The sequence below is a fragment of the Pistacia vera genome, unplaced genomic scaffold (genome assembly GCF_008641045.1).
Source record: "Pistacia vera cultivar Batoury unplaced genomic scaffold, PisVer_v2 Contig1027, whole genome shotgun sequence".
Taxonomy (NCBI): Eukaryota; Viridiplantae; Streptophyta; class Magnoliopsida; order Sapindales; family Anacardiaceae; genus Pistacia; species Pistacia vera.
Window position 1 is genome coordinate 446008 of NW_022195058.1, and position 20660 is coordinate 466667.

Sequence of the window (20660 nt, forward strand, 5' to 3'; positions counted from 1 at the left end):
AAACAATGGATGTATGCTCAAAAGTGTAACTCGCCGAACCACTTCAAAAACTCATTATGCCATTTACTTTACTGCATTTTTCTGCTTAAACATTGCTGGTTACCCGTAATCAAACACACATCAGTTTTGATCCCGTCAAGGTTAATCAGATCGCTGTAGTTAGTATATTTTTGCATTAACATATACTATTTTAAAATTTTAACATGATCATTTTTTTATTAAATTTTTAATAATTTCAGACTATACAAGTTCTTTATATATATATATATTTTTTTAACTAAATAATCAACAATGTTTTGAAAGCTCTCATTTTATAAGATCTACTTTCATAAGACACAGATGTGTAATTTGAAAATCTTCTAACTGCTATGAGGAAATCTTATAATTCCTTCATGTCTTCAAAAATTTTCCTTCAAAAATAAAAAAAAAACACTAGCCGTTGCTCTGTTTCCAATATTAGATCAATTATAATCAAGTCAAGAATAAATCCCTTATATATATCATGAATCAAATGTTTGAGAAGATAACATTCAAAGATATTTGAATAATTGTGGTGAAAGATTTAGAGAGAATTATTGGGAAAAACATATCAAAGAATCTAAAATGTCGAATTCTAGTAGATGTGCAGCATGCAAATCTTTGAGAAGAAAATGCCCTCAAGATTGCGTTTTAGCACCATATTTTCCTTCAAATAATCCTCAGAGATTTTCGTGGGTTCATAAGATCTTTGGTGCCAGCAAAATTACAAAAATGCTACAGGTAACATTACTTTTAAGTTATATCTATGTAGGTTTGTTTGATAAAATATAGTTTTGCTAATTCGATGCTTTGATTTGATTTAAAAATTGAGCAGCAACTTCCAGTGGAATTAAGAGGGGAGGCAGCAGATTGCATGGCAATGGAAGCATATTTAAGAGTTGAAAATCCAGTTTATGGAAGTGTTGGAATAATATATCAATATCAACAACAAATAATTGAAGTCCAAAATGAGATAATAAAGATAAATGGTGAAATTGCAGTTTACAATGCCCTTCTTCAACACCAGCAGTTGCAGCAACACCAAGATTCATTTTTTAGTACTGATAATGACTTCAACTTATGAAGATGTAGTTGTAACTTCACTGTGAAGAATGTGTTCATACTTTTTATTTGAAAGTAATAAAAACAAAATCCAAGTGCAAAATATTGTTAGTATTTGGATTCTTATTAGTACTTAAATAATAGTCATCCATTTTAAGCATTAACAAATAACATTTTTCCATTATTAATAAAGTTGTTTGCTGTGACTTTGAGGATCTGCTTCAGATTTTGAAAAAAGGGGAAGTTTTTAGATTCCAATATTTTGTGATAGGTAAATGATTGTTTTGTGGTCCCAAAATTTAGAAGAAAAATAATATATAGATAATAGAAATAGAAATATAGATAGAATTAAGGAGGCTTTTATTTTTATATATTGTTTAAGTCTTTAAGACTTTAAGTTGATGATTGAAAACAAATAGAGAGGATAACAATGTGTAGGTTTATTTGATTGACCATGAATTTTTTTATTTACTGAAGCCTGAAATGGCAGATAAAGATTGGTAACAACACTAATAGTCTAATACTCTAATATTATATTTCAGATTATAATACTTCTTTCTTAATTGCTCCATTAACTTTTATATATATAAATCCTACTCAATTTCATTTTCCCTGCTGAAAAATCATTAAGAAGTGACATAATTGTGATTGATTATTTAAGACCAATAATTATTTAGATGAATACTGTGGAAAAGATAAAGAATGATTGGAAAATTTAGAATTTCCATAGTTATTGTAGAATTCAATTCGTGAGTTAATTTACTTATTTGTATTTATATAATTTTATTTCTTTGTATTTAGATATGGAAAAATATTTTAAAAGAAAGTCAATTATTGAAACATCTCAACTTTGTTCTGGTGTCAATGATAATGAAAACCAACCTTCTTCAAAGAAAAATTGCTTCAAAGTTGACTTGGAAAATCTTCCTTTTGATCATGGATTTCGACCAAGAATTACGTTTTATCATCCTAATGTTCGAGACCAAGTCAGAATGCGTTATCTACAAAAGGGTCTTTGTCAACCTCGCAACCATAAGTTTCCCAAATCAAAATCTAGTGATCATGAACGGAGTTTCCAACGTTCTTGGTTTGATAAATATTCTACTGGTTGGAATATAGTGTTGAGAAAGATGTTGCACATTGTTCACGTTGTTATCTTTTCAAACCAGATAAAGGTGAGCAAAGCGGAGATGATTCTTTTGTTCTTGATGGGCTTCGCAATTGAAAGAGACTTGAAAATTGTAAATATCATATTGGAGGTCTTAACAGCTATCATAACCAAGCTTTGAAAAATTAGCAAGCTTTGATGAACCAAAAACAGCATGTGAGTACAATTATTAATAAGAAATATGACCAACAGTGAGGAGATTATCGTATTCGGTCGAAAGGATCAATTTCTGCTAGTCGGCTTCTTCTTCGACAGGGATTGCCTTTTCGTGGCCATGATGAGTCTGATAATTCAACGAATCAAGGAAACTTTCTTGAACTTTTATACTATACAGCTGAGCAAAATGAAGAATATAGATTAGTAGCATTGGAGAATGCTCCTGGACATGAGAAATTGCTTGCTCCTAGTATCCAAAAAGACATAATCAATGCATTTGTAGTTGAACCATCAACAAACTAATTAGTGATCTTGGAGATGCTTTTTTTTCTATATTAGTTGATGAAGCTCGTGATGGATACAACAAAGAGTAGATGGTAATTATCTTACGTTATGTAAATAAAAGAGGATATGTTGTTGAGTGTCTATCGAGTATTATGTGTGTCACAGATATGACTGCTTTGTCACTAAAGATGGGAATCAAAACATTGTTCTCCAAATACAATTTTGGCATATCAAGATTACGTGGACAAGGTTATGATGGTGCGAGTAATATGTGAGGTTAGTTTAATGGGTTAAAAGCACTTATATTGAAAGATAATGAATATGCCTTCTATGTTCATTGTTTTGCTCACCAACTTCAACTAGCACTTGTAGCTGTGGCAAAAAAGGACACAAATATTGAGAGACTTTTTTTGAAAGTTTCTTTTATGATAAATATTGTTGGATGGTCACGTAGACGTCAGGATCTTCTTAATGAGAAACAAGCTTTGAAGGTGAAAAAAGCTATTGAAAGTGGTGAGCTTTCAATAGGGTAAGGCCTTAATCAAGATACTAGTCTTAGGCAGCCAAGGGAAACACGGTGACATTCACATTATGGGACTTTATTGAGCTTGATTAATTTGTTTTCATCTATTATTGAAGTGCTTGAGGATCTTACTGAGAATTCTGATAATAGAGTTGAAGCAAGTGATTTGGTGGATTATATGACTTCTTTTTATTTTGCTTTTAACTTGCACATGATAAAAAACATTTTGGGAATCACATTTGAACTTTCACAAGCACTGCGAAGAAAGGATCAAGATATTATAAATGCTAGGTCTTTTTGGTTCACTTGTCGAAAAGAAGATTATTGTTGATAAGAAATAATGGATGAGATAATCTACTTGATGAAGTTTCTCATTTTTGCATTGCTCATAATATAAATGTGCCAAATATAGAAGAGAAATTTGTTGCACAAGGGAGATTGCGGCGTAATGTTCAAGAGATGACAATTTTATTTAATTATTGTGTCGAGTTGTTCTATGCCATAATAGATTTGCAACTATCAGAGCTTAAAAGTCATTTTAATGAAGGTAATACAAAATTACTTATTTGCATGACCTCCCTAAATCCAAGTGATTGCTTTCAAGCATTTGATAAGGGAAAATTAGTTCGATTTGCTCAATTTTATCCACTTGAATTTTCTTCTACTGATCTTATGACAATTGAACTTGAACTTGATTACATTGATGATATGCGCTCGGATAGTGATTTTTCATAACTAAATGATATTACCAGTATTGCTCAAAAAATGGTTGAAAAGAAGAAACATCTTATTTACTCATTGGTATATTTGCTCATCACATTGGCTTTAACCTTACTAGTTGCAACTACAAGTGTAGAAAGGGCATTTTCTGCTATGAAAATTGTGAAGACTCATTTACGCAATCGGATGGGAGATCAATTCTTGAATGATAGCCTAATTCCATATGTTGAGAACGATATATTTGACAGTGTTGATAAGGAGATGATCATGCAATGATTCCTCAATATAAAGGCCCACTGAGGACAATAGTAAATGTATTTTTTTTTTCTTTTTGTGACAATTTTGACTAGAAAAACGAAATATAAATGTTATATACATTTAGTTTTCATTTGGCCCAACCTAACAAAAATTTCTGGATCCGCTCTACCAATAATGAATGGATAAGCAAGTTGGAGATCTTGTGTCTATACAGACAGCAAAGCAATCGCCAAAGCAATCCTGATCATAATCAACCATTGAAGAGGTAGCCACCAATCACAACAAATGTTACCAACTTTCTTCTCCTAAACATTGTTAACCTATTGTATGATTAAGATCATATATCCGTTTATATATCTCTTAGGGGATGTTTGGATCATATAATGTTTTTTTATCTTAGTATAAGATTACCGGAAAGAAAAATTACAATGTAGATTACCGGGTTTAAATTATTATTGTGCTTGGTTCAATTGGGATGTATTAATAATTAATGTGTTTGGTTGATAGTAATAACAGATGTCCTGAAATACCTTTTTACTAGAATGCGCTTTAGATGATTACTAGATATAAATAATTAAGGGCTTGTTTGTTTTATTATTTCAAACCTATTCTTTATCATATTCCCAAAATACTTGTTTGTTCAATTATTTGGGAAATACTATTCTATTTTTTTAATTATTTTTAGACCCCTTAAGTTTATTAACTTAATTAAACACCCCTAGAAAAAAAAGTTTAAAAATTAACAAAAACAACCCCACCTACCCATAGTTGCCAGATTCTGGCAACCATTGTCAGTGGTGGCCGGAATCTGTCATAACGTCCTAAAAACGACCGAAAATGGCCGTTTATTCACCGATCTGGCCTTTCCGGAAAAGCCCAGATATGGCCATTAGCGACGGCCAAAGAAATGTTTTTGTTATTTTACAAATTGGGTGTTTTGTAATTATTAACAAAGCCAAGGATATTTTCTTCCACATTGTCCACTGTTTTGGGGTAAAATTGGACAGAAATTTGGATTACAGAAGTAATATTTTAATACTACCCTCCCCATAGGTAATATTATTCCCGGTGATTTACCCCCAATTTGGCACTGTTTGACATTTTTTTTCCGGAAATGTTTTTTTACAAAACAATCAAACATGGTTATCTATCTAATTTAAAATATATTACCCCCGTTATATAATATCAACCCGATCCAAACAGCCCCTTAATGCATGCCATGTGTATTTATAAATATAGAATGCCTAATTTACCCTTCTTCAAATTGTGATTCATCATTTACCTCTAAATCAATTTATTTAAATTTATATTATTTTATAATTCAAATTAATGATTAAATATTTTAAAATTTAAGAATTTTCGAAGATTCAAAAATCTTCAAATTGGTCAAATTCGTCTCATGGCGAATATCTGTCACACAGCTGGCATTACTATCGATGTATGAGTGATAAAAGGTTGACAATCTTCCAATTTGGACAGATACTGACTACCGAAAAGGCGAAAACCAACATCGTGACATTATACTGCCGTGATAAAGACAATCGTATGTGATGTCGCAATGCCAATTTTTGGCCATCGGGATCTGCCTAGATTGATAGATCTCCAACCAGATTCCGCACATGTTGGCGGTGCGTTGAAAGTGTGGGGCAAATTCGTCAGCAAACTCTCTATTAGTTCTAAAAATCATGAATACAAATTTTAACAAAGTCAAAAACATTATTCATATGATCCAATTGTTTCACTTTCTTATAATCCGGGGCTTGATAATCCAATTGTTGTATTGAAAATACTGTTTTAAAATCCAGGCTGGACCGCACCGGCCGATTAGACCGGGAGCCTGCCTTGACTTCGGTCTGAGTTAACATAAAAATTAGGAGTGACATAAAACCCGCTTTGGACTGGTAATGAACCAGTACAAAACTACCGATCCGACTGGTCCGGGGTTTAAAACAGTTCACTATTTTGGGGTTAATCTGATCCCTAAAAAAATTTTATTCTTAATTCCTAAACTAGATTTGTAGCACCGTTTCATTCTCCATTTCATTGAGCCAACAAGCATTCTCCATTTCATTTCAATACAATTTTTTTCTCCAAAGTGCATCTTCCATTTTCATTTTTTATTCTTCTTCACTTACTCTAAAATTTACAGTGTAAAGAAGAAAAAGTAAGGGGAGGAGAGGGGAAGGAAAGGAAGAAGTGGCCGATCCGATTTGGACCTTGTTTGGCCAGATTGCAACGACCAAAGCCTTCTTGGCCATCAAGTGAAGTAAGGGGGAGGGGAAGGAAGAAGAAAGAGAAGAGGAGACCAAGAGAAAGAGTAAGGAAGACGAATAGAGGAAGAAAGAAGATTAGAAGAAAGAAAAGAGGAAATGAAGAGAAAGAGGAAGGAAGAAGAAAGAGAAGAGGAGAGAAAAAAAATACAATAGAGAGAGGCAAAAGTGGTAGAAGAAAGAAGAAAGTGAGGGAGAGAGAAAAAATGAGAAAGAAGAAAGTGATAAGGAGAGAGAAAAAAATAATTAATAATAAAAGTCATAAGATGCATTTGCTTTATTTCAAACTTACAAGGACTTATGGTAAGTTTTAGGGATTTATTTACAGGTTTTTAAACTTATAAGGACTAATGGAATTGTTTAGAGATATGTCTGTTATATATCAGTCAACCCGAGAACCAGCCTCTTGATTGGGTCAACGAGCGGTCCGGTTTTTAAAACAATGATTGAAAATTGGCAAAAATATTACCATAGCTGTAAAGAATTATGCATGCTATGAATTTGGTAAAGTAGCAAAACTTAGTGATAAGAACTCGGCCAGGAAATAAATTTCATACGCCTCAAGCACCATTGCAGTGTTACCAAAAAAAAAAAAAAAAAGGGTTCATCACAATATCTTACGTAATTTGCTTCATTTGTTTCACTTTCTTATAGTCCGGGGCTTGATAATTCTTTTCCACCTCCCAAGCTTGTTGCGACATGCAATTAAATGAGGACTTCGCGCCCTTCTCATCAGTCACTTCGCGGGGGAAAGGAATGCGGACATCAAATACATTGTTTTGAATCGAGTAGAGACGCATGTCGAAGCCTAACCGATCAACCCATATCATCTTCGCCTCTGACACCTGACAAGCCAATTGGCATTTGATGAGAATAGTAAAACTAACCTGGCAAAATCTATGACAAAAAATGAAAATAACTTGGAATCAAATATGGTCATGATGTAAGTTGTATCAAATATGGAAGTTTCAAAAGGGCATATCAGAAAAATAAATATATAAAACCTGAAAGAAAGCGAATGCAATCATAATAATAATAAACAATTATAGACACGCTGATCGCTTGGACATAGACATAGACAAATACATATAATACAGCCTAAATCACAAGTCGGTACCACAGTTTTATCAGTTGTTTTCTTCAGCTATATCAAAGCCGGAGACCTCACCTTTTAAATACAAGACGGTATTAACAGTGATAGACCGTGTACGCCATCTTGTGCAAACAGATTAAAAATTAATAGATTTTCTACTACTCAAAATAAATTAAGGCTTATGTTTCGTCTCCAGTAAGCTAGATAATGATTTTCACAGGAGTTAAAAGTTTTGGACCCCAGCAATTAGACAAAAAACTGATAAACATCAGAGTAGACAAAAGTTGGGTCAGCTGCAAACCTGAAAGTCCAGATCAACATATACATTGCAAAAGCGATACAAATCTTCCTTATTATTGGCATTGATCTCATTGACAATCTTTTCTGCAAAATCTCTAAGTGGATCTGGGCTTGCATTTGTATAATCTGAAGAAGAGACCCAAATGCCATCCTGGAATAGTTCCAAACATCAGAGTTACTCTTGAATTAAATCATTTAACATGCTCCAAAATGAAATATATCAGTAGGCAATAAAGGAAAATGTATATTACAGAAAAATTGAAAAAAAAGAACATAAACCAGGTAAATGTCTATAATACCTCCTCGAAGTCTTCCATCTGAAGTACCCTTTCCACAGTGATGACATGTATAAGGTTTTTATCAACTTCTTCTCCAAATCGCTTTTTCCACATTGAATGAAGCCGCTGTAAAGAGAATGGAATACTCAAATGAAAATGTTTAACTAAGTGGTGATATTGCAGGAAAAAGAAACTGGCATTCCATTGCTTATTCACAATATGAACACAAAGGATATATCAAAACCTACTTGATTATGTGATGTATATGAGCTATTCGTGGATACCCCAAGGGCCCAAATGCAACAAATTACTCTCCCAATTTTAGGAATGCCTAAACAGATGATCCAAGTTCTTCATGACCATGACACAAAAGAGAACAAAAAGTAAAACAAGAAGTTTCCTTCAACATAAACTCCACTCTCCAGATCATAATGTTAAAATTTCACCATTTTCAACAAAATGAGCCAGAGTATGGCTAGTAAATCACTACATGAAAGAACATTCTATTATTTTCTGAAACCATAAAAAATGTCCATCATGTGGAGTGATTCTGAGGGAGATGGCATATAATAACAACCAACAGAAAATACTTTTGCCCCAAGTTGAAAGCAAAATGGGGCAGTGAAAGCAGAATATACCAATTACATTATACAACAGAAAGATTTTGAAGCAAGTCATTGTTTTAGAAGCAATAAGAAAAGCACAATCTATTTGAATTAGCTTGTGTCACTACAAACATGAGATATTCTTCATATATATATTGTTAGCTAGGACAACTCAATCATGATAAAAGCAAAGTTGTATATACCACACTATTAGGAGAATGATTGTTTCTCCTTACTATTATGACTTGAAAATAAATATTTAAGTAAAATTATTTTACCATCATCCAATAATAAACATTAGCTTCAGATTGATCCTTCAAAAACGCTTAAAACAACAGTATTTTATCACTAGTGTGCTACTAAATATGATGTGAATCCACCTTCAAGGCAACCCATTAACCTCCATAAGGACCAAGCAAAGTTCATGAGAGATAAAGGTTGTCTTTGCCGAAAAAGGAAACCTTGAGCCACCTTTGTCATAACTTTGTCTCCTTAGGAAATTGCACCCATGTGCTAGAATTGCCTCCCATTTTAATTTTCCCTCCCTAAAGGAATGTTTGACTCCCACAAAAGTATATGACATCCAAAGGTTGGGCTTGGACTCAAGTTTTCATTCCAAGAGAGTGAGGCAGATTGGGCTTGGTTTGGGCTACATAATTCCATCTTGGATAGGCTTACCTCCTTGGGCCGAGACCTCACAAGTGCTTTGTTCCTGGCCTCTATCTTGGGCCAAATTACCCCCAAGCACTTGGATAGTCTTTCCTTTGGTTTTCTCTTGATCCATAAGAAGATTGGTGGCTTGTTTCATATTATTACTATTCAAACTACACCCAAATAATTGGATTGGGCCTATTGGATCAGCAATTGAAGGGCTTGGACAAAATGAGCTTATCTTGAGCTCATCTTGCTTCATTCCTTGGGCTGAATTGAGTATGGGCTTGAAATATTCTTGCACTGTTACTTCAACTAGGACCAAATTACTTCTAAGACCATGAATGGCTTCTCTCATTAACTTTGCTTGGTCTATATGGAGGTTAATGGGTTGCCTTGAAGGTGGATTCACATCAAATGAGTATAACTATCACTGAAGTTCTAGCATGAAAAGTTTGAAAAAATCAATGAGGAGAATTTATTAACACTAAGCAACTATATCTCCTTCTACACTAAACAACTCAACGTAAGGAATGTCTACTTTTATCCTAAGGATGTTAAGTTTCACATAGATTTCTCCTCATGAAATCTTTTACAATTTCTAAGTAATTGTATAATCAATATAGATATTTGTATACGTTCATACATTCATATGTCCAGAGAAATTCAAATCCTATGTGTTCAGTATGGTGTACAGCGCTTACTTTATGTGCTTTTTTTTTTCCCTTCAAATTTCATTTTAAGATCAACCACAAAGCAACTCTCCACTTTCTTAATCCAAATGAGGCTTCATTAGCAACCAAATGAGCTTTGGCCAAGATCATGTCTACAAGCCCAAAGAAATAACCTATTCTAGTCATGTACTACAGGGACAACTTCCCCCATAAGCCACCATACTGTTAAGGATGACAAAGAAGGAAGTTCTAAAGAGTAAACTCAGTTTGAAAAATACGGAAAGGAAAAGCAGAGAAACATCCCTTGGCACTAAACAATAACTGACGACTTATGGTGGCAGCATGATGTGTAAAATTCTTAATTTATCCTAAAGGCTCATGGCCATAGCTTTCATGAGTTTTAAAACTTTTCACATAATCAAGCAAAATAACTTCACAAGTTTTTCAGCATAAGTGCAAATAAATAAAATATCCATAACCGATAATAGAATCTCAAAATCTGATAACATCATAGAAAAGAAAACACCTTTAAAATGTTTAAGTCTTCCGGCTTGTCAAGGCTTCCTTGAATTGTGCACTGAGGAGTCCTCAATCCACACTGCTCCAACTGATTCAACCAAAACCACACACATTGTTCAATAACACTCCAAACATATATCTACACACCAAAAGCTTACCACAACATTACCTCGCACACCACTAACAACATATTAAAAATTCTGCTCTCTTTACTAAAAGTCCATCTTTTATATTACAACAAACTTTGTCTGAAAGTTTGAGCTTCAATGTCATAAACTCAATGCTTTACATTACAGGTAATTAAATCTTGTTAACAATACCCGAATTACTTCTTCTTTTAAAGTGTAATTAACTTTTATTCAAAGATGCCAAAAACCAAAAAATAGTCATTTAATCAAAATGTAGCCCAGTAGTGTTGCTGGACTAAGTACTATCACACCCATTTAATATTTGTACATTACAATTACAGAGCTTGTTTGGTTAAGCACTTTTGAAATTTTTTAGGTTCTTTGATTGTATTTCAAAAGCGCTTATAGAATTTTAGGTAAAACTATTTTACTGTTTGTAGAAGAAGCCCTTATAGTTTTTCCTGAGCTTATTTAAACAATTAAAATTTTAAAAATATCCCCATTCAATTTTATAATTTTGACTTATTTATTTTTGTATATGAAAGCCCTTTTCAGTAAATTAATACTGGAAAGCTCTATTACATTTTCTTATTTAAACAATTAACAAATTATTCACGAAACTCTACTCTGATAAAATCATCTTCTATAAACTCTACTCCAAGTAGCTGTACCAATCGGGCCCTGAAACATTTATACTCAACATAATTATTTTTGTTGATTGCAATTAGAAATTATACCGGTAATGTTACTACTATTGCACTATATCGAATCCCAACTAGCATACCTGAACATGAAGACTGGACTTCTTATCAACACTGAGCTTTTTACAAGATTGATTCAAGCATAAAACCGGAGTCCCTTCATCGTCAACGGCGAATCTCACACCAACGCCCAAAGGCCAGCCGTTAGAAGTCAACATTGAGAGAGTGCCAGAGGACGACAACTCCATGATGGTCCTGGACACCTCAGCAGGAAACGGCTTGTCGTTTGAAACACCCACTGGGGTGCTTGCTGTCGTCGGGTCGGAAACCACGGAGAGCGAGCATTTGAGAGAGAATTTGCGAGGTGGGGTTTGGTTGAAATGAATGAATTGGGGTTTGGTGATGGATTTGAAGGGAATTAAAGGAGGGAGAAAATGGGGTGTCAAAGATTGAGTTTGGAGAAGCATTTGGATTTAAACTTTTTTTTAATCAAAGATTTTGATGAAGATATTGAGAATCAAGAAATGGGTTTTGTTATTGGAAAAGAAGATTTTATAAGGATGTCTGTTTGGTGGGAAAAAAAATAAGAGAAAGTGGAAGTTCTGTTAGAGGTAAGGGAGATGATGATGAAGAGAAGAGGAATGATCCACTACACCAACATGTGTAAGTTATTAAGTTGCTTACACCAATCAAAAACTACTTCATCTCTTAAAAAATAAAAAATAAAACATAATTGACTAATTTAAAGTTAAAAGTAAACTTGTACTTAATCATATCTTATCACATAATGTTGTATGAAACATATCTTATCACATAATGTTGTATGAAAATAATGTATGTATAACATTATTAAAAAAAAAAAAAAAAAAAAAATATTTATCAAGGGAAAATTTTAAATCTACCCCTGAGGTTTTGATAATTTTATGGTGACCATGTCAGAAACCATCACAAGATACACATTTTCACTTGCTACCTTTCGTCCTCACTTTTATTCAAGATGGACAAGTTTTTTCCCTTTCAACTCAACTAGTGTCTTTTACATTAATTAAAGTATTATTAAGTTTACAAATAGGATTCAAACTAACTAGTGTCTGGTTAATTTAATTTGATTAGGGTAGGTTAAATTTACTTGAGTTTGGTTATTTTTAAGAAAATATCATTGATGAAATGACCCCAATTTCCCTAAACTGTTAAAATGATTTAACATTGTTACTGTTGAAGGGTAGTTTGTGAAGATTTCTGGCATAGTTTTCATAAAGATGCGTTAAACAAAACCTTAGGGGTAGATTATGAGATTTNTAATTTTATGGTGACCATGTCAGAAACCATCACAAAATACACATTTTCACTTGTTACCTTTCTTCCTCACTTTTATTGAAGATGGACAAGTTTTTTCCCTGTGAACTCAACTAGTGTCTTTTACATTAATTAAAGTATTATTAAGTTTACAAATAGGATTCAAACTAACTAGTGTCTGGTTAATTTAATTTGATTAGGGTAGGTTAAATTTACTTGAGTTTGGTTATTTTTAAGAAAATATCATTGATGAAATGACCCCAATTTCCCTAAACTGTTAAAATGATTTAACATTGTTACTGTTGAAGGGTAGTTTGTGAGGATTTCTGGCATGGTTTTCATAAAGATGAATATAAACAAAACCTTAGGGGCAGATTATGAGATTTTCCCAATTTAGAACGTTTTGCTACCAGCAAACCCAACTTAGTTGCTACAATTACATCAAAATCTCACAGGCTTCACAACCCTAACATGACACTTCACAATAAATTCTATTTACCCAATTACAATTTGATCAATTATGAATTGTTATATCAGAATTGTGAAAAAGAAGTTTGTAAGATTGGATTGTGAACTAATCTTTATTGTTCTTACAAATCCAATCACGTTTTTACTGTGATAGATTTATTTAGGAGGCTTTAAAACATAGTTATCAAATGTGTCTTATAGAATATAATACATTCGAAAAAAAAGATTTTTTTTTTTTTTTCCCAATGGGTTTTCATGAAGATGAAAGAACTTTGTTCTTTCAAAACCTCATCCACAGTACTTATTGTTGAACTTCTTCAAAAACAATACCACAAATCTTTATACTCCGTTATTTCTTTGTTTTGCAGTTCCATAAAATAATTATCAATACTCAACTTAGGCCAGATTGTACAAATACCTGAAGAACAACTTAGCAAATTGTAAAAAGTTAAATAAATAAAAATTACAATAGATTACAACATTTGTTCAGTTAATTTCTCCATTTGCAGAATAATCTTTCACCATTAATATTTCACCGCATAACTTTTGAGGTACTTGTTGTAGTTCTATCCCTTCTTGCCATGCTTGACCTACTAAGACTCCCGGACCAACATGACGGATATATACGACAACCTGATCGTCGAAAGGATACGGATGTTTCGCTGCAGAAGTACAGAAGATTTATGATTGACAAGACTGATCCATTTTTTGCAGCCAAAAAGAAACTCTAAAACAACTATTAATGATAATGGTAATCACGAACTGCCCATCGATTTATATATGAGACAAAACACATCCTAGCACGAATCTCCAAATTTAACATTGGTACAATGAGACCTCCGGGCTTCTCTAGCGTAAGTGATATCAATTTCAAGAATATCTAAACAACCCTTCATCTATATACTTTTTTCCCGGAAATGTTTTTATAATATCTTTGTGATCCTACAAAAACAAATGTTTACTTGAGTTCAAAATTTGGAATATTTTTGAGACTGCCTAGATTCACATGCGTAAGATGAAGGAATCAAATATAAATTAAACAGAACTGGGAAAATTTTTGATGATTTGTCTGGCTAATGTTCTTGACAAGGAACCGGCTGGAACAGAGTATTCACTAAGCCAATAAGATTAAAGCACTGTACCTTTCTCATGGCAATGATGGCCAATTCTTTTAAGAAAAAATGGTAAATATGTATGCAGGAAAGAATTAAGACTCGATTAATTTTACAGCATGGGATGTTATATATAAAATTTCATACCCGGTTTCGGGAAGCCTTGTGGGAAGTGTTGGAGACCGAAGAGTCCATCTCCAAATTCATATGCCAAATCACAGGGCTGTTCTGTTGACATTACTTCCCTGAGTTGTCGGACTACGAAGTACAGTGGACTAAACGAATTTGCCAATTGAGCCACAACAGATTCACCTGAGAAACGTTGCATTTGGTAAATGGATGAGAAGGCATATTAAAGAAATGGAACTCTTAAACATTTGAATACAGAAAAAAAACCCATTAACAAATACCAGAAGAGATATGAAACCAAATTTACAAAGCTGTTCATCAAAATTGCCAACTGAAATTAATACAAGATGATAAAGAGAAATCCTAGTGAAGAGCAAGATTATTCAACTTGTTGCAGTTTATCAGACCACAACACCACCAAAATATCGAAGTTTATATAACCATTTCTATGAGTCCCTACTAAGGTTATGTCACTGATTAGCATCATTGGTTTAGCTAATTTCTTACGGCTCCAATCACATCATCTTCATTATGAAATTGGTTCCATAGTGATCCTGATGCAGGAAGATTTTGTTTGTGGTCCAGATGCAATTAATTACTACATTTGGTGGATAGAACTCAAAGAGAGCCTCAAATAAGGATTATTTTAGAGGTTCAACTTGGTGGCTCAAACCACTGTCACACCAAAGAAGATATGTGCTCATTAGAATAAAAGGCAGCATTTCATCTATGAGAAATTCTATTCATCTCTTGTTGCTGTGCCCTAATTACAAACCAACCAATCTGGTTTAGATCTCTCCTGGAAGGTAAGTTTCCGAAAATTTGATGAAGCTTTATAGAAGATCACTCATGGTTTCAAGAAAATTTATGAATTAGCTTATATTTAAGGAAAGGTTTATAATGAATTCCAAAACCATTAGGCTTGTATTTGAGCCAAACTTCAGGGGTAGTCAAATGGGATAGGCATAAAACCAACTGAACTGGACTGAATCGAAAAGTTCAGTTTGGTTTGGTTTTATGCTTGAAAAATAAAGTGATCTATTTCTGATACAGTAACAGAAATTAACCAAGCTGAACCAGTGGCATTTATTTTTAAGAAAATTGGCACATGATGATGTTTAATTGAATAAATCAGTCTGTATAAGTGCACCTGCCTACATTTAGAAATGTATTAGATATAAAATAATATTTAAAACTAAGCTAAATTCAGATTTGTACCTCAATATTTTTAACATCTGAAAATGTATAAGATATGATACTTTAAAATTGTATTCGGAGTTAAAAAGAGTAGAAATTGAAAAATGACTTCACTTTGTGTTCTGATTATACACTAGTTTTAGGATTGTATCCGAAAACTTTTTTTCAAAACAGTTAAACTTGTTTCAATCAAACACATATTCATAAAAATTTTATATAACCTGTTTTGGAAATAAAAAACTATATCTAAATTCTATATCAAACAAGCCTTAATAACCCTAGGTTCTCAATTCTCATTTTATCTCATTTATCACATGTATTGATCTAGAACCTCAATATAATTGGTGTTACAAAACTCCACGAGTAGGGATAAACTAAGTTACAACCACAATCGATAGCATTAAATCCAGACATCCATTATCAGTCCAAGGGTTTACATACATTAACTTTTTTAAAACCATAAAAAAAATCATACAACAAATAATAAAAGAGGCTACAAGCCTTTACTGTTGACCTCCTGCGTCAAAATTAAATGACAAACTGTTTTTATCAACTATTTTTCTCTCTCATTTCAAAAGACATTTCTTCTACTCTAGTGTTGGTGAAACTTAAACCCAAGACCTCTTGTACAAACACAGGAGGTCCAACTAAGTAAAACAGCTAGTACAATCTAGTTTCACCTCCAGTAAAAAATTGATGATGAAGAGATACTCCTAGATATTGCAATTATTGATAATCCTAAAGATATGTTTATTAAGGAAATTTGCAATAATCCAGTTCACATATTGTTTGGACTTTATCAATATCTTGTAAGTTTGTGACTTTAGGTGTGTGGAGCCAGTTGGTGCATTAGAAAAGTGGTGATACTGAACTTGCTTTCTTTTAGTGTTAGAATATATTGAATTTGGAACTGTAGGCTGCTAATCTCATTAAGGTGGATATTTACTGGGCTATAGTTCAATACTCTACCCATCTTTAACCCTTGGATATTAATATTTTAATTAATATAAAGCACCATTATATTGTCTTAGAACACAATTTTGAGCATTCAATGTCAAAACAAATTATTCATCATATTCACCACCTAGATAAGAATTGAGGTAAGCTTATGAGAGGATAAAACCTACAAAGACCTGTGAGCTATATTCCATAATCATGTGTTCATGAAGGATGATAGATTTCTAAAATGATCTGACATATTGAAGAATGCAGGTATATCAATTGGAGGCTAACATCCTTACCGATAAATCGCCCATATGTGTTCCCATCATTGCAGTAGAATATAGCCTGGGAGGGGAATCAATGAATCTGACATCAATTATCATATAACATACTGCAGCGAAAGATCAGCATAAAAAAAATGAAGGAAAAGGAAAGGCGACCATGGCTTTAATACACAAGACTTGGAACGAACCTTCTTAAAGAAATTGAGCCAAGCAATAGGCCATGGACCTAGTTAAAAGTTTTAATATCAAGATTACAAAATGTTTGGAAAATAGTACCAACAAAACTACAATAAAACTAAGTAAATGGGGCAAGGGAATGAAAACTAGAAAATAAACAGGAAGGCAAAGGCAGAAGAAATCATGATAGTAAAATGCTACCTAGATGCACATGACTAGAGGAAAACCTTGGAAGAATTAAGGAAAGAGGAAAGAAAAAAAGAAAAGGGACAAGAAGTCCACCAAAAGCAGCTCCAAATAGCAGTTTCTATTATTACATTGCATATTTCTTTCTTTTACATCCACAAAAGCAGCACTTTTTCATCCACAACAATGTAAATATTTTCATAGGAATCTTCAACATTAAGGATACTTTACAATTTAGAAAATTGTAATCATTGCGAATCTAAGATCAGTTGAGGAGTTCCAAAGACAAAGACTGTATTTCCTGTACTCAAATTTTGTATAACCACCATGTATAATTGACGTAGCAGAAATATGATTAGTTTAAGGATTATTATTTCTAGAATTCTATTTTATTTAGGAATCTTTTATTTCAATGTTTTATTGTTTAATTAGGATTATAATTTCATTTGTCATTATCATTTGAGAATTAGATTTAACAGAATTTTATGTTGTAAATGACTTGGTTGATTCTAATTTTATGTTTTAGGTTTACTGTTTTAAGTGGAGCAATGAATCTACCTCCACTACTTCGGCAGTTGTAAAACTCAAGTGGCATTTCACTATCATCATTAGATAGCAAGTTTGAAGCACTTTTCTTTGCTAACTTAGGATCATCATATCTTGTGCCAGATATCTCCCAAGCTCTTGAAATAAGCCTGCAATACATTTCTACTAGCATATCAAAGATTTGCATCAAGACCAAATAGAAAGATATTTAGTATCAAATATGATTTATATAGCCTAATTCATGATGCACAGGTTAAAATGCTCATAAAAATTAGCTGGAAACATCAACCAAGATATGAGAGAGGTACAGCCCTAATCATAATGTTTCTGCATTAATGATTTGGAATGCTTCAGTGGGATGACCTTGGTTTTAGCAACTGCAGCAATCGCTGACGCCTTTCTTCTGGTATGTCTTCAATTTTTTTCCTAATAATAATAATAATTAAAAAAAATAAAAACTTTAATGGGAAAGTAAAATAAATAAATAATATATGCATATAGTTTAGGAAGAAAACATTACAAGGAAAAAAAAAAAAATTATTTGCATATTAAAACAAATAAAAGATCCAGAAGCTGGAAATTCTCTTTCATTACATGATTTCAGAGTCATTAACACATGGTACTATGTCAATCAGGAACCAGAAGTACACCAGATCCGGCAAACAATTATAAACACTAAAATCCCATTACAACTCATTCCCAAATTTAGATATGAACTAGCACACAGGTAATCTTATAAAGCAATCCTTTCTACAATGCATTAGTCATTTAAATGTCATCATTTATCAATATGTCCACTTTAATAGAAGCTTATAATTTCTTCAATATCCATAATCACTATGCAAGCCAAATCATACAATGTTTCAACCAATGTATGAAAGGATTTTACATCATCAAGTACGTATGAAATTAAAGCCCTAAATACTATTCATTTGAAAGAGGTCTGAGTACTAAATCATTAATACTAACCAAAGATAAGCAGCTGGATTATATGAAGCCAGGTCGAGAGGAATCAATATAAGCTTATAATTTCTTCACTATGCATAATCATTATACAAGCCAAATCATACAATGTTTTAACAAATGTATGCACGTCTCACGTCGCCGAAATCATAACACATTGATTCTATATCATCAAGTACGGATGAAATTAAAGTACTAAATACGATTCACTTGAAAGAGTTTTGGGTACTAAATTCATTAATACTAACCAAAGATAAGCAGCTGGATTATACGAAGCCGGGTCGAGAGGAATCAACTCCTTTGGAGGATCAAGAAATGAAACTACATCTTCTTCATCCAAGTAATTTATTTTCCCACCTGGGAGAATCTCATATGGTTTCTCATCCCAAGCAGACAGTTGTGATTTTACTCCAATAAAGCGGTGAGAACCTGGAAAAAGCAAACAAACAAACAAACAGACACATTGGTTAGTGATTATAAAATTTTAGTCTTGTTTAACAAAAGAGAGAATAGGGTTGCCTGTGGAGATTTTGAGCCGGAGGCGGCGCCGGCGGCAGGGAAAGTATGTTTGCCGGGAAAAGGAAGAAGAGAGCGGCGCCGGCGGCGGGTGAAGATTGTGAAGGGGATTGTGAGAGGTACTGATAACGGTCATCTTCCAAAAGAGAATAGTCTTTGCGTATTGATGAACTCAACTAGGAGGGTTTAGCGGGTTCCAAGATTGGGGTTTGGGTTAAAATGAACTTATTTAGACTTTGAGGGTGTGAATAAAGTTAGAGGGATCTTTAATATATTAAACGCTTCACAAAAAAATTTGTCGTTTTTATTACACTGATAATTCAAAACATTAATCTACCCTCTTCTCCTATATGTTAGAATACAAGATATGTGAAGTTTAAAATCTATCTATAAAAAAATATATATATAATTTACAAACTTAAAAATTAGGTGTAAAAAATAGTTTATTAAATATAAATAATTTTACTCATCGAGCATATAAATAAGATGACATATACATTATTTGAACATATAAACACTATTAAGATTTTATGAATGATTAACGTTAAAAGAATTCTTAATGTTGTATTTTCTATTTAAGCATTGATTTATTGTGCTTTAATTATATAAATATTAGGGTAATCATAATAAATCCTTATATGTTTTTTTTTTTTTTTTATTATCAAGGATGTCGGGTCAACTTGTATGTAGCTCAAATAATCTCTTAGGGCGTTGGAACTGCCGACTGAGTAAAAGCCTCAGTGGTCACCCCTATTAGTGTCTGGGAGAACTTAAACTCAGAAGTTCATGAAACCTCTTTTTGTTCTTTTACCATCAGGTTATCCAATGATAATTTAAACCGTTATATGTTTAGTGAATTTTTAATGAATTCTCGCAGATTTTAAAAATAAGAATATAACCTTTATTTTGTTAATTTAATTTATTAAAGTTAACAGATAAAAGGTGAAGATGTTGGGCAAGTTTTGTAGATGCTAAAATCTACGGTTGCAGAAATAGGGTCTGATCCTGTGTGGTTGAGGCCACTGACAATCCACTGTATCGGCATATAAAGCAAACAAGTAAACCGGTGTGGTATCTACCGCAGGCACTCTAACACTCAAGTCAATAAGGTTGAATGAGGCAATTTAGTGAGGGTAAGGGAAAGAAGGGTTACCAGAGGTTAAGTTGGAGACTAGAACCACGTCGTAGTAGGATAGCTCTTAGGATTAAGAGCTTGGGTGTTGGGAGGTGATATTGAGGTTGAATGACTAAACATAGGAGTGACCTTTGTTTATATAGTAGTTGTAGGATCTTTGTATCCCGATAGGACTCTAAATCCTTAAGGGAAGAGTCTTGTGAATAAGAAAGATCATGATTCACTTGACTTAATAGTAACAGGAGTCCTAATTTACCTAAGATACAGAATCTTGGGTGAATTAGAATAAATTGAAACAGG

The 20660-nt window shown here is 32.9% G+C and overlaps 4 protein-coding genes across 4 annotated transcripts; 2 read left to right on the plus strand and 2 right to left on the minus strand.

Annotated features, from left to right (window-relative positions):
• Positions 1 to 603: 603 nt before the first annotated feature.
• Positions 604 to 1102, plus strand: LOC116123171 (LOB domain-containing protein 24-like). The gene is made up of 2 exons (XM_031408983.1): positions 604 to 759; positions 854 to 1102. The coding sequence occupies exons 1-2, from the start codon at positions 604 to 606 to the stop codon at positions 1100 to 1102; spliced, it is 405 nt and encodes a 134-aa protein (XP_031264843.1).
• Positions 1103 to 1883: 781 nt separating this feature from the next.
• Positions 1884 to 3543, plus strand: LOC116123179. The gene is made up of 5 exons (XM_031408989.1): positions 1884 to 2339; positions 2504 to 2654; positions 2855 to 2953; positions 3053 to 3202; positions 3329 to 3543. The coding sequence occupies exons 1-5, from the start codon at positions 1884 to 1886 to the stop codon at positions 3541 to 3543; spliced, it is 1071 nt and encodes a 356-aa protein (XP_031264849.1).
• Positions 3544 to 7002: 3459 nt separating this feature from the next.
• LOC116123273 (glutamyl-tRNA reductase-binding protein, chloroplastic-like) lies at positions 7003 to 11990 on the minus strand. Its single transcript, XM_031409069.1, has 5 exons — positions 11493 to 11990; positions 10588 to 10668; positions 8153 to 8257; positions 7855 to 8004; positions 7003 to 7305 (listed from the first exon to the last, which is right to left on the minus strand). Exons 1-5 carry the CDS (start codon positions 11874 to 11876, stop codon positions 7078 to 7080), a joined length of 948 nt encoding a protein of 315 aa, XP_031264929.1. The 5' UTR covers positions 11877 to 11990; the 3' UTR covers positions 7003 to 7077.
• Positions 11991 to 13509: 1519 nt separating this feature from the next.
• Positions 13510 to 19448, minus strand: LOC116123247. The gene is made up of 8 exons (XM_031409044.1): positions 19229 to 19448; positions 18958 to 19138; positions 18110 to 18172; positions 17759 to 17895; positions 17026 to 17063; positions 16853 to 16898; positions 14433 to 14597; positions 13510 to 13835 (listed from the first exon to the last, which is right to left on the minus strand). Exons 1-8 carry the CDS (start codon positions 19359 to 19361, stop codon positions 13660 to 13662), a joined length of 939 nt encoding a protein of 312 aa, XP_031264904.1. The 5' UTR covers positions 19362 to 19448; the 3' UTR covers positions 13510 to 13659.
• Between the last annotated feature and the right edge of the window lie 1212 nt (positions 19449 to 20660).

What these genes read in the sequence shown, in the direction of transcription:
- LOC116123171 (XM_031408983.1), top strand. Translation starts at nt 604, where the DNA reads ATGTCGAATTCTAGTAGATGTGCAGCATGCAAATCTTTGAGAAGAAAA. An exon ending in AAATTACAAAAATGCTACAG is followed by an intron (nt 760 to 853) that starts GTAACATTACTT and finishes AAAATTGAGCAG; the next exon opens with CAACTTCCAGTGGAATTAAG.
- LOC116123179 (XM_031408989.1), top strand. Translation starts at nt 1,884, where the DNA reads ATGGAAAAATATTTTAAAAGAAAGTCAATTATTGAAACATCTCAACTT. An exon ending in ACAAGGTTATGATGGTGCGA is followed by an intron (nt 2,954 to 3,052) that starts GTAATATGTGAG and finishes AACTTCAACTAG; the next exon opens with CACTTGTAGCTGTGGCAAAA. An exon ending in GAAAAAAGCTATTGAAAGTG is followed by an intron (nt 3,203 to 3,328) that starts GTGAGCTTTCAA and finishes CTATTATTGAAG; the next exon opens with TGCTTGAGGATCTTACTGAG.
- LOC116123273 (XM_031409069.1), bottom strand. Translation starts at nt 11,876, where the DNA reads ATGCTTCTCCAAACTCAATCTTTGACACCCCATTTTCTCCCTCCTTTA. An exon ending in AGATGGAAGACTTCGAGGAG is followed by an intron (nt 8,005 to 8,152) that starts GTATTATAGACA and finishes GAACTATTCCAG; the next exon opens with GATGGCATTTGGGTCTCTTC. An exon ending in ATGTTGATCTGGACTTTCAG is followed by an intron (nt 7,306 to 7,854) that starts GTTTGCAGCTGA and finishes TTGGCTTGTCAG; the next exon opens with GTGTCAGAGGCGAAGATGAT.
- LOC116123247 (XM_031409044.1), bottom strand. Translation starts at nt 19,361, where the DNA reads ATGACCGTTATCAGTACCTCTCACAATCCCCTTCACAATCTTCACCCG. An exon ending in CCGGCTCAAAATCTCCACAG is followed by an intron (nt 19,139 to 19,228) that starts GCAACCCTATTC and finishes TGCTTTTTCCAG; the next exon opens with GTTCTCACCGCTTTATTGGA. An exon ending in AATCCAGCTGCTTATCTTTG is followed by an intron (nt 18,173 to 18,957) that starts GTTAGTATTAAT and finishes TATTATTATTAG; the next exon opens with GAAAAAAATTGAAGACATAC.